This window comes from Cydia splendana, chromosome 16, assembly GCF_910591565.1.
Source record: "Cydia splendana chromosome 16, ilCydSple1.2, whole genome shotgun sequence".
In the NCBI taxonomy this organism is placed as follows: Eukaryota; Metazoa; Arthropoda; class Insecta; order Lepidoptera; family Tortricidae; genus Cydia; species Cydia splendana.
The window spans coordinates 12,764,358-12,777,038 of record NC_085975.1 but is presented as its reverse complement, the minus strand read 5'-3'; the positions used below and the strand labels follow the sequence as shown (position 1 = coordinate 12,777,038).

The 12,681-nt window shown below is 39.5% G+C and overlaps 1 protein-coding gene, 1 long non-coding RNA gene and 2 other non-coding genes across 4 annotated transcripts; 1 reads left to right on the top strand and 3 right to left on the bottom strand.

Moving 5' to 3' along the window:
- Positions 1-2,403: 2,403 nt before the first annotated feature.
- Positions 2,404-2,476, bottom strand: Trnav-cac (transfer RNA valine (anticodon CAC)). The gene has a single exon. It is a non-coding gene; the product is annotated as a tRNA-Val (tRNA).
- A 197-nt stretch (positions 2,477-2,673) lies between these two features.
- LOC134798304 (trimeric intracellular cation channel type 1B.1) lies at positions 2,674-11,423 on the top strand. Its single transcript, XM_063770703.1, has 7 exons — positions 2,674-2,914; positions 5,577-5,733; positions 6,352-6,524; positions 7,667-7,766; positions 8,240-8,360; positions 9,528-9,691; positions 10,461-11,423. The coding sequence occupies exons 1-6, from the start codon at positions 2,794-2,796 to the stop codon at positions 9,681-9,683; spliced, it is 828 nt and encodes a 275-aa protein (XP_063626773.1). The 5' UTR covers positions 2,674-2,793; the 3' UTR covers positions 9,684-9,691; positions 10,461-11,423.
- On the bottom strand, positions 3,710-3,781 carry Trnap-cgg (transfer RNA proline (anticodon CGG)). The gene has a single exon. It is a non-coding gene; the product is annotated as a tRNA-Pro (tRNA).
- On the bottom strand, positions 6,851-7,570 carry LOC134797897 (uncharacterized). The gene is made up of 2 exons (XR_010145126.1): positions 7,071-7,570; positions 6,851-7,001 (listed from the first exon to the last, which is right to left on the bottom strand). It is a non-coding gene; the product is annotated as an uncharacterized LOC134797897 (long non-coding RNA).
- Positions 11,424-12,681: the final 1,258 nt, after the last annotated feature.

The following is a 12,681-nucleotide window of genomic DNA, read 5'->3' as shown; positions in this document are numbered from 1 at the left end:
GTACCAACTAAAACGAAATGTATAGGTAACACCAGGAATATATCAGTACGCGCCAGGTCACAGAATAACTAGAATAGTACTACCGTACAGAAAATTCACTCCTTCACAAAAGTCAGATTTAGGTATAAAATTATACCTATACTCGCCGCCTGCAACAAAATTGAAACTTATAACCGCGCACGAACCGTGAATTTTCTTTTCTCAAAAATGGACGGCAAAGTCGACTTTGCCGTTTAAAAAATAGGTCGCGAAGCGCGTAGTTTATGGTCAGTCAAAAATTAAAAAGTTAAAAACATTGCAGTCTCGATTTTGGGACTGCAATGTTGCATACAAATTCCATTATTTGTCGAGTTCCAAACTTTTTAAAACTTGAAATGGCCATATCAAATGAAGGCACAGGCCCATTAAACAGCCAAACAGATGATTAGTACCGCGACTATTTAGCTGTCTCTAATAGGTTGACGTATTTTCGGCAGAAAAATACACTTCTATTTATTTATTAAAAAAATAAAAAGGCGCCAAAGCTAATTTTTTCAATTGTTTCTACTTTTTTCTGTGAAAATATATACGTAAGAACGTTGCTTTTGTAAAATATTTCTATGATATTTATATTTCTTGCACCATTTTTGAGAAAAGCATTATATATGACTCGGCTGGAAGGCTACTTCCTGGCTTCGGATTCAATTAAACTGACTCCCAAGGTCGTCCGTTTAAAACGAATCCTCAGCCTGCAAGTAGCTACTTCCGAGCCTCGACAATAATGTACTATTGCGCGAGCGCCACGTGAGACGACTATCTTGCGGTCGAGCGGCGCCCACTGCCATACGATTGCCGGCCCGTGCGGCGCGCCGGCCAAATGTACCTAAACTGCGTAGTGACACCCCCCTGGCCAGGTTGCGGAATTTCACTGGAACTAATTTTTTCATACTATACTGAACTGTCACCCTATACATGAGAATAACAGCGCCCTCTTGACAATGATCAAAATTACTGGTCAGGCATAATACCTATAGGAGATGATGACAAATTAATTTGAATTTTGACAATTACACATTTTGATGCTTCTTATTTGTTTGCAATAGGGAATATTACTGCAATGTTTTGCCGCCAGAGTGCTGCTCACTAGCTCCTCTAGTAAACCATAGAGTAACTTATACATACATACTGCGCCTTAAACTGTTTTTGACAAGTTTTCACAGACAATAAAATATGACATTGATGCATCAAGGCGGTTTGTTAACTAGGGCCTATCGGGAAACGCGAAAATCGACATTAAGTTATCTGCCACTTTATCGCTCGAATATGCAAGAGTGATTCGCTTAATAAGGCGAGCTTTGGTGTCAGCGAACGTCCCATGTATCATGGAGCCCCAGGGCCTAAGTCGTTTGGACGGCAAGAGACCGGATGGTCTTACACTTGTTCCTTGGGCGAAGGGCCGCAGCTTGCTTTGGGATGCCACGTGTGTGAGTACTTTTGCACCCACTCATCTCGCGCGCACGGTGAACAAGGCAGGTGCAGGGGCTGAAAGTGCTGCTAGGTTGAAGAACAGCAAGTACGCGAACCTTGAACAAGTGTACGATTTTGTCCCGGTTGCCGTCGAGACGGCGGGGCATTGGTGTGCCGAGGCCAAAGACTTAATTAAGGATATAGGGCGACGTTTAAGGGATAGGGCCTGCGACCCTCGCTCTGGTTCTTTCCTTGTCCAACATATATCACTGGCCATTCAGCGGGGTAATGCCGTCAGTATTTTTGGCACATTTGATCCGGGAGACAAATCAGAGTGGGGGGGGGTAATATTTTATTTAAGTTTTACTCATTCTTAGGTTTATTTTAGTTTATAATTTGTATGTTTAATCAATTTGTTAATACAGGGTGTTTGGTACATCGTTTCCCAAATTAAAATGGCAGATAGGTTGAGTCATTTGCTATCTTCCGCCTAAAAATTTTTAATTTTGCGCTCGTTTTTTTTTTCAGCTCTATGCCAGATTTTAAATTTTTACTTGCGCAGTTGTAAAAAAACCATGGCCAATTTTTTTTTCTAGGCATGAGAAGATAGCAAATGACTCAACGTATCTGCCGTTTTAATTTGGCAAACGATGTACCAAACACCCTGTATATATAGAGTGATAGAAAGGTTAGATAACGAAATTTCGATTTTTCTTGTTTCGCGGTAGACCCCAGATTGTGACGGATAGTGGTAGTGGCGCCTCCTACGCAGAGTTTCGCGTAATATTCCCTATTACATCATAAACAAAAAACCCTACCCATTAGGTAGACTTCTCCGCGTTACATTAATCTAACGACAATCCAAATAACTGAGTCTTATTTTATATTTAGCTACAAATGGAATGCCAATAAAATACAGACAAACATCTAACAAAAATACAAAACAAAACCAAAAACTGTTTCCGCCCGGGATCGAACCGGGGACCTTGTGCGTGTGAAGCACACGTGATAACCGCTACACTACGGAAACCATATCAGATACTTTGAAATTATCTATCTACTTCTAAGTATGTAATATGCAACGAAAATTAAATAATTTTATTAAAAGTTTTGCAAAAAGTAAAATCGACAAACGCGCCGGCTAATCTTATCTGTGAATTCATCGCCAGCATGGTTTGACAAAAATAATAAAAGCGTTCAATCAGCTCCGTCCACATCTCTCCAAGCTAAGCTCAGTCTCGCGGCTGCTCTGCCCGCGATCACACGCGGCCGCCGTACCGCCCTATTGTCGGTGTTTAGTTGTGCCATACATTCTTAAATAATTGTAGTTACCTCAAATATTCCATCATGGATCCCGAAGCCTTCTTAGACCTGGCCAACCAGGTCATAAAACTGAAAATGTTCCCGTATTTTGACATCGCACATTCACTATTATGTGCACTTTCCGTCAGAGAGGATTTGGGTGCTGGTGAGTTTCTATTTTTTAAATGAACCGCCAGTTCTTAATGTTAGCTTCCGTATCCTTGCGCTATTTTGCCCGTAAACGTAATGTATGGGGCGAACTAAAAATAAATACTGTACCCAGCTTAAAAATAGATTGGTTCCCTGCGGATCACACAACTGTACCTACCTATCTAATGCTAACCGGTGGCTAATTATAAAACACCATATTATATGTAATAGTTTATTAAACTTTGCCGGTGAATTAGTAATTAGATTATCTATTTTCATTTTCACATAAGAATGATGTTACTGCATTTGTAATCATATAAATATACATACGCAATCTTATCATCAGTGATAAACAATCTACGTTTTCATGAAAAAAGATAGATAAAATAAATTCAGAAAAAGTTTTATTCGTTTTGGAGAATATTTTAGGTTGTGATTATGATAACAGGTATCCTTGGTCCTGCAGATGTTTTGCAGCCAGCAAAGGGTCTAGGTTATGTCAGTATATTCCTATAGATGGCGTAAAAATAAACAATTCAAATAATGTTCATTTCGCTTTACCAAGCTTTACTATTTCGCTAGCCCAATATTACAGGGTTCTATGTTACATTTTCAAGATAGTTGAAGTTCGACTTAATGTCACTATGACAATGTTCAAGTTTCAGTTCGATAAAAGTGAAACATAGAAGCGTGTAATATTCGGCCAGCGATTTGTTAACTTTCTCCAACAATTCCTGAGATCATTCTAATGAAGGCTAATTCAATTTATTCCTAAAAATGCTAATTAAAAATACAAAAAGGCAATTTAGCCGGGCTCGTCCGGGATTTGAACCCGGGACCTCTCGCACCCGAAGCGAGAATCATACCCCTAGACCAACGAGCCATACGTACCGAGCGCGAAATTACTGAATCAAATCTACAACTTGCTACGTCATCACAACTGCCGAAAATTATTTACGCGGGCGTTGTCTAAAGTTTCTTAATTTCTCGTTTTGATGATGATGTTGCATTAATTTTATGGTCTAGGTATTGAGTAGCATTTTTAATATGATAATTGATAATACCAAATAATACAAATGTCTTGAGATGCAAGCATGCACAATTGCACTACAAACAAAATGCACCTATTATGATTTTAAGTTACCTAGAGTGTCATTTTGAACGTCTAACTTCTATGAAATTATGACGTATAAATGACACTTGCACTGCGTGTGCTATCAAAATTGTTGCAGACTTTTCTTGGTCTAACTCTACCAATTAGCGGAATTAGCCGAACATATAAATTTTTAAGTAAGTACATGGCATTATAAATAAATGGCATTTTAACCGGTCATGTCATGACTTAAACTACTGCTGGTATTTCCTGAAATAAAAGATGCTACTTTTACTTTTCACTCCTCATCAAACGGAGGAGAAGGCAATGTTTATGCTCCAAGAGTGTGGTTAACGATACATTAAATCAGCGGTCGGCAACCTTTTAGCAACCAAGGGCCACATATACCTATAGCAGTTAACGAAGTGGACGCGGGCCGCACTTTGGTAATATTTATGCCTTTATCACACATTGTCATTTGTCAATATTACATACAAAATAGCCAGGGAGGCTCGCGGGCCGCAAGTGAGAGGTTCGCGGGCCGCATGCGGCCCGCGGGCCGCTGGTTGCCGACCGCTGCATTAAATGGATCGCCCCCGATCCCTAGTTGTGCATTAGGGTGGAACTAAACACGGGGTGTTGATTCGAGTCCGCGCCCCTTTTATCATGCGGTAGGTAAAGGAAGTCATATAATAAATATGTAATAAACATTGTCTTCTTACATTATTATAGCTTTACTTCTTACTACGCATTTAATTTTACAGTGCTTTGTCTATAAGTGTCAATTAGGTAGGTATATCTAAATAAAATGAAATAAAAATATGGGAGCCAATACCTACCTATATTTGACGTGCTTATTGTTCAATTAGCTAATAGTTACAAACCTTGCGAGTTACGTTACACCAGTGGTCGGCAACAAGCGGCCCTCGGGCCGCATGCGGCCCGCGAACCTCTCAACTTGCGGCCCGCGAGCCCCCCTGGCTATTTTGTATGTAATATTGTCAAACAACAATGTCTGATAAAGTCACACTTAATAACAAAAGTGCGGCCCGCGTCAACTTCCTTAACTACTATAATGTGGCTCTTGGCTGCTAAAAGGTTACCGACCGCTGCGTTACACCATGCACCTAGTTTTAATGTATATAGAATAGAAGTGACCATTTTTGCGATTAACCTACCTACATTCATAATGAAACATACCCCGGTATGTAGGTACCACGTATACAACACACTGACGATTGATAAAATTGATAGATACGTCGCTCTACTCAATGTGTAACTCAATGTGTAGACTAACAAACAGACTTAAATTCCATGAATATACTACATTCATGACACGAGCCCAAAGCGTCCCCTTAGCCATTATAGGTACTCCGGCCCTCTTTCTTCAGTATGCTGGGCCATGAATCTATACCTACCGCGCCCGTTCTTAATGTTCTTATTAAAGGAAGAAAATACTCATTATTAGAAACCATTAACAAGCAGACACAAGCCGAAGCTTGCGGTCAGTTTTGGCGGTTATTACGATGGGCGCCAATCCTAAATAAATACGTCTCTGTTAATAAATACCTACTGTCTGCTTCAGGTGCACAGGCGTTCTCGCGTAAGCATCCTCTGGCGTGCTGGCTCTCCACCATGCTCGTGATCTTCGCGGGCGGCATGGTCGTTAACGGCCTTCTCGGAGAGCCCATCCTCGCGCCGCTCAAGAACACGCCACAACTCGTCATCGGCACAGTCACTTGGTAAGCTTCCACCATACTTTCAGTCGGTTCCTTCAAATATAGGTACGTTGACTAAGTCTTCTTTTCTTTTCCCTGCCCTTATCCCACGTTATGTGGGGTCGGCACAACATGTTTTTCTCTTCCATTCTCCTCTGTCTTTCTTCACCTCAGCACTCACTCCTTTCTTTCTCATATCCTCTTTCACACAATCCATCCATCGTTTTTTGGGTCTACATCCGCTCTCCGTCCATCAACATTCATCCCTAACATTCTTTTGCCTATATGGCATTCATCCCTCCTCATTACATGCCCATACCACGCTAACCTACTACTCCTCATCTTCTCCGTTACTGGTGCTACTTTCAAACTTCCTCTTATATACCCATTCTTAATCCGATCCTTTCTCGTCACTCCACACATCCATTCTCATTTCCGCTGCGTGCACTCTTTCTTTCATCCGCCACTTTCGTTCGTCTAAGTACCTACTCACTGTTAACTGTCTTGCGGCTGCCAATTGAGAGCAGTCCATGAGTTTAACCTTGGCGGATATTGGTCTCCGCTAGCTTTGCAATTTCTTGGTTTCTGTTTGCTATAGTTATTTAACTTGTTAGCTACAAATCTGACTTGCTAAATTTTCAGGTACATAGTATTCTACACACCATTCGACGTTGGCTACAAAGTGGCAAAGTTCCTGCCCGTGAAGATCGTCGCATCTGCCATGAAAGAGATCTACCGCGCCAAGAAAGTGTACGATGGAGTCAGCCATGCCGGAAAATTGTATCCTAACGCTTACATCATTATGATCATTATTGGTAAGTGGAATCATAAAAAGTCGCGTAGGCTGCCTTTCCACTGAGGAATTATGAGCGGAGAAATCAACCAATAGCATTGATTGTAATCTAGCGGTTGATGATTCCCGCACGTCTCTGGTCTCCATCACAGTGGAAAGGTAGCCTAAAATATAATTGAAAGAGCTATACATGAAGTTTTTGCAGAGGGGGGGATATAAAATCCGAAGCGAAGTAATCCGCCAGATAACCAAATAAATAGCCCACAATTGACAACATTTCAAAAATTTCAATATCCCTAAATCGAAAACCATTTCGAGAGGGGCTCCTGTAGATTACAAAAAAATATATTTTATATATTTTTTACGATTTTTTGTATTCAAAATCTCTAAAAATAGTTAAAACGGAAATTGACGTCACCCAGCTGCTTCAGTTCTGCCACTACAAGCAAAGAAATGACTTCCGATTGGGTTGACATTGTCATTGTCATTGTTTGTGACACTTGTTAATTTGTGATTTTATTTTTAACGTTTGAAGTTATGTGACTCGCACTGTTGTCTATGCTCAAACGTAAATTAATTCAACGTTTTTTCCAGTGTATGAAACAGATCCGTGACGTCACGATTCTCACAAATGACGTTTGTTACATACGCCCTTTTGTTTCAAGTAACAATATAAATAGATTTTATGACCAAAATATAGGACTTACGCAAAAAAAAAAAAAAAGGGTACCTTAAATTAGTGCGTTTTTTCGATGTAGACAATAAAAAGTAGCACTTAAAAATATGAAATGTTGTCAATTATGTTTCAAAGTTGACAGGCCAAAAGTGGCAGTGAAATGACCACATCTGTCGCAAAACCGACAACTACTAGCTGGCAACTTGGCAAATGTACCTAATGTATCTACGAGTTGCCCTGTGACCAGATGGCGAGATGAACAATCCGAGTGCCATGCCAGAAACTGGAAGTAACGTTTGTATTGGTCCACGTCAATCACGTCATATCAGATGTGAGGAAGATGTGCTATAAGTATTACTTATTAAGAACACCAGTCTGGGGCTCCAGCGACTTATAGGTACTATTGTATTTTCAGTCATGTTTGACCTAGGAGCATTGGAACAATAACATCCAATTGTCATAATATCATATTTTTATGCATTTTTCAGGAACCCTGAAGGGCAACGGAGCGGGTTTTACCAAGCTGGTGGAGAGGCTGATCCGCGGAGCCTGGACCCCGACTGCTATGGAAACCATGCAGCCTAGCTTGTAAGTACCTACTTGTTTAGCCTGTACCTAAAATTAAAATTTTCATGACAGACGAACTATAACCAACCAAAAATGCAATGAAAACGTACATACAGTAGCTCCAGCCAAAACTTGAAGAGCCCCTTCGTATGTATGTATAAACTCTTTATTGTATGTACAAAACATAAATTTATGGCACAGGATAGGTAGTACAAAGGAGAACTTATCCCTTTAACTTATTCTTCGTTTTCGTTTTTCTCATAATTTTCCAAATCAGTTCGACCTGATCGGCTATCGGGGAACATACATAGCAAAAGAATCACAATGAATACGGAACCCTCTACTTTAAAAAAGGTTTCTTTATTTCCTTTAGCCTAAAATCCTCTAGATTTCAATCAGAGGTCTGTTCATTATGTAGCTATTGTTGGTTCAGCAGACACAGTAGTTACGAGATCTAAATTCCAACCGCTAAAGTAAATTTATAAACTTTCCAGCTACACGAAGGCATCGCTGGTGGCGTCGGTGATCTTCGTACTGGACAAAAAGACCGACCTCATCTCCGCGCCGCACGCGCTTGTCTACTTCGGCATCGTCATATTCTTCGTCTACTTTAAGGTAAATTATTCTATTTATATGAATTGTTTTCGTCCTTTATCGCCTGCCAGCGTTAGTACTGTAAACCTGAAAAAGCAATAGGGATAGTACAGAGCCTTGTGGAACACCAAACTTTATTTCCATGTTTTCAGAGCAGTAGTCGTTTACCCTTATGTTATAGTATTATAATAATGACTATAATATTCGGCAATCCATTTACACGAATCCGTGACCGGTCTGTAAGATGGCAATTTCCACAGAATACCATAGTTCCAAACTCAATCGCATGCCTTTGCAGTGTTCATGCTAATACTTAGGTAAAGACGAAGAACAAGTTTAGATTCAAGATCATAACCCTAAATTGTTAAAATGTAGACATATTTTGTAACATTCTACTTTAGTCGGCAACGAGCAACTATAAGATCTATGATCATAATAACTGCTATAATTATTATACTGCTTATACTAACTTGTATCATACCTAATAGTTACCGTGGACTTGGCCTTGTGAAATAATCACCTCATTTTCCATTTATGCAAAGATCATTCAATGAAAAGACTAAGCCTTGTGCCAACGAGATAAGAGTTGTTTTCAAACCGCTTTCCAAGTTATAAAATCAATGATCGCTATTAGTTACAAGTTACAACTTAAACCACTGTTACATAGGCAGTCAAGTTTACAAACAACCAATTTGGTATCTGGTAGTTCGCGAACTATACTGGAGATTATTATGAAATGGTTGAGTTTCATAGATAAAATACAAGTTTTGGAAGCTTTTTCCATGTGCAATATTTTTGAAGAAGGAAAACATTGCTAGAACACATAAGTAACTTAACTATACTGAAATAAAACTAAATTCCAATTAATATACTCGTACCTACTATGAATGATCTACGGCAGGGGTCTCAAAACTGCTTACGGCTCGAAAAGAGCTAACTTCCATAAAATTCCGCCCGAGAGCGGACGCCTGACCGTGGCCCTTGGGTCAAAATGATTGGAGACCCCTTTAATTTCTTCTTCTCTCGTGTCGTATCGAGGTTCCCCTAAACAATAGATGCCCAGAAAGCAGCGGTACTGTCAACCCAGACCGTGGCGTCTCTCAGGTCCCAGACCCCTGATCTACAGCAGTATACACAGAATAAAGAGAGAAAGAAACTACCTACTTATGAGTTCTATTATTTTTCCAGCTATCCTCCATCCTGCTGGGCATCCACGATCCCTTCGTGCCGTTCGAGAACCTGTTCAGCGCCCTGTTCCTCGGCGGGATCTGGGACTCCCTGGCCAAGCTGCTCGGCAAAGGCCAGCCTAAGGAGGAGAGCAAGGACGTTAAGAAGACTAATTGATGTGACACGTAAGTCAGCTTTGGTCTTTAACCCTTTGACCGCGCCAAAGACGTCAATTAATGCGCGCTACAGTCCAATGTCAACCTTCGTGCTAATACCGACAATAAGGTTCACGATGAATTTAAGCGCCGCACACGATAGTCGCGTCCATACATTTCACATCCCTAAAAACGCACACATACACGTTTTCACGCACACATGCACAGCTTGAAACCACCAAAAACGGCGACACCTTGATTCATCATCACCTGTGAAAATGTCAACTGTCTAGCTATCACGGTTCGTGAGATACAGCCTGGTGACAGACGGACGGACGGACGGACAGACGAACGGACGGACGGACAGCGGAGTCTTAGTAATAGTGTCCCGTTTTACCCTTTGGGTACGGAACCCTAAAAAACAGACAACGTTGGGGCCTTGGTCGCGTCCAAAGGATTAACATACAAAACCATTGACGGGTATAATGCCATCGGCATTCTTTTGCCGTCGGCAAGGTCCAATTGTCCATCCTCACATCTTGGAAATGAGACTTAAAGGTAATGGTATCAGAAAATCCCGTGCTGTCATGTGAACTGACGTACTTGTAAAAGTTTCTAGGAAATTAATATACAGTATGGTGTCTCTCTAAAAAGTCTAAAAGAAAATCAACCGGTATGAAAAGAAATAAACCAACATAAACAAACATATTTGTAACATTAACATAATGCTTTTGTAGCCCTTTCACGTTATCTTCTCTTATTCAAATAATCTGTAACACGATTGCATTTTTTTTTCCAGGTCACAACATACTACGCTACTTTATCAACTGACACCGACAATGTAATATAACGGTCGCAAAGATACTTTAGTATCAAATAAAAAAAGAAAATCGTAAAAAAATAGAAAAAACCTTTAAATCCTAAAAAAATGGCACAACGACCAAAGTTTTTTTTATTTGTTTTGCTGTTAGACTAGTCATATAAGTTTAATTTAAATCCCTACGTATGTAAGTAGTATTGTTTGGAAGTATTCCTATTTCCTATGAATTGCCAAAAATAGATTACATAAAGTGTACTTATATTGTGCTGTGACTCATGGATGACCTAAAGGCACCTAAATGTATGTGACGTTTTTAAGAAAAACTTTGTCTATAAGGACAATTTTTGACTGCATCTTTATTGCAAAAGAGCCTTGATGACAACCGACAATAAGTTACCTTTTGCTTGGAAACGACACATGATTTATTGACAAATACCCTACCGTTCTCCTTGACATATCATAAGCACGAATGCGCGAGGCCCGCTTGGTGGCCGAACATTCGCGAGTTCCACAAAAAACTGAAAAAATATGTGAGAATGTCTGCGTATATGTGAAGGAGCAAGTGATGTAATGACTATTTTATGTTAAGTATGCGTCTGTGTGAAAAAAAAAACAAAACATGATCGAGCATTGTAATTATTAACTGTATTATTATTTTAGTTTAGAATCGAACGACACAGAGACCGACTTCCTTTTCAACAAAATTTTAAAATAGTTATAAAGTACACAAAATGACAATTTATATTAAATATTGAAAATTTATATTAAATAGATTTTATTATTATTGATAAATAATAGTTAATTCATATTATTTGTAACATGAAACGCCTGATCGAGCCGCAGGGTGCAAGCGACGAGAGACACGCGTTTCGTGAGAATTGGTATAATTTAAATAACATTTGTTATGAAAATATGAAAGGAAGTATTAAATTGTTTTATTAATTTTATTGTTTTATTTAAATAATTATACTCCTACAATTTAGAGTTTGTTCAACTAACCCAAACATTTCAAAAGTAAGTAAGCCCACAGAAAAACAAATTCTAAAGTTAGACCAAGAAACGTCTGCAGCGATTTTGATAGCCCACGCAGTGCAAGTGTTATATAAGTCGTCATAATTTCATAGAAGTTTGACGTTTAAAATAACACTTGCACTGCGTGGGCTATCAAAATCGCTGCAGACTTTACTTGGTCTAACTCTATATTCCCTTTTTTTTAGGGTTCCGTAGCCAAATGGCAAAAAACGGAACCCTCATGGATTCGTCATGTCTGTCTGTCTGTCTGTCCGTCCGTATGTCACAACCACTTTTTTCCGAAACTATAAAAACTATACTGTTGAAACTTGGTAAGTAGACTATGTATTCTGTGAACCACATTAAGATTTTCACACAAAAATAGAAAAAAAACAATAAATTTTGGGAGTTCCCTATACTTAGAACTGAACCTCAAAAATTTTTTTTTCATCAAACCCATACGTGTGGGGTATCTATTGGTCTTCAAAAATGATATTGAGGTTTCTAATATCATTTTTTTCTAAACTGAATAGTTTGCGCGAGAGACACTTCCAAAGCGGTAAAATGTGTCCCCCCCCTGTAACTTCTAAAATAAGAGAATGATAAAACTAAAAAAAATATATTTATTTAGGTACATTACCATGCAAACTTCCACCGAAAATTGGTTTGAACGAGATCTAGTAAAGCCGACCACTGACTAACAGGCCGCCGGACGATATCGGCCTGTCAGTTAGAACAAAAATTTGACAGCTCCAAACAACTGACAGGCCGATATCATCCGGCGGACTGGTAATCAGTGGGCCCCTTAAGTAGTTTTTTTGAATACGTCATAAATCGTAAACCGCAATTTTTTTTTATAATGCCGAGCGAACATGCGCACCAACGAAAATGTGCAAAACCGCCATTTGCGCACCAACGAACTCGCCCTCTTCGTAGCGCTCGTAAGGTCTTTACGAAGTAATATATACATACAGGTGGCTATAAAATAACTGCATTCTCGTTGCCAGGGAGGTTTTGGGATTATACTGAGCAACTTTTACTATGGGACCAACCCCGAAATCGCGAAAAAAAATTTGGTTATGTCATACAATTGGCTGGTCCATTTTCTATGGGAGGGTAAATTATTTTCGCGGTGTCCCGTTTGGTTTAAGCTCTAATAGTAAAAGTCAAAGTTGCTCAGTATAATCCC

Bases quoted from the DNA above. Each gene is read 5' to 3' on its own strand.
- LOC134798304 (XM_063770703.1), top strand. From the start codon at position 2,794: ATGGATCCCGAAGCCTTCTTAGACCTGGCCAACCAGGTCATAAAACTG. The intron at 6,525-7,666 runs GTAAGTGGAATC...TGCATTTTTCAG, and splicing joins CATCATTATGATCATTATTG to GAACCCTGAAGGGCAACGGA. The intron at 7,767-8,239 runs GTAAGTACCTAC...TAAACTTTCCAG, and splicing joins GAAACCATGCAGCCTAGCTT to CTACACGAAGGCATCGCTGG.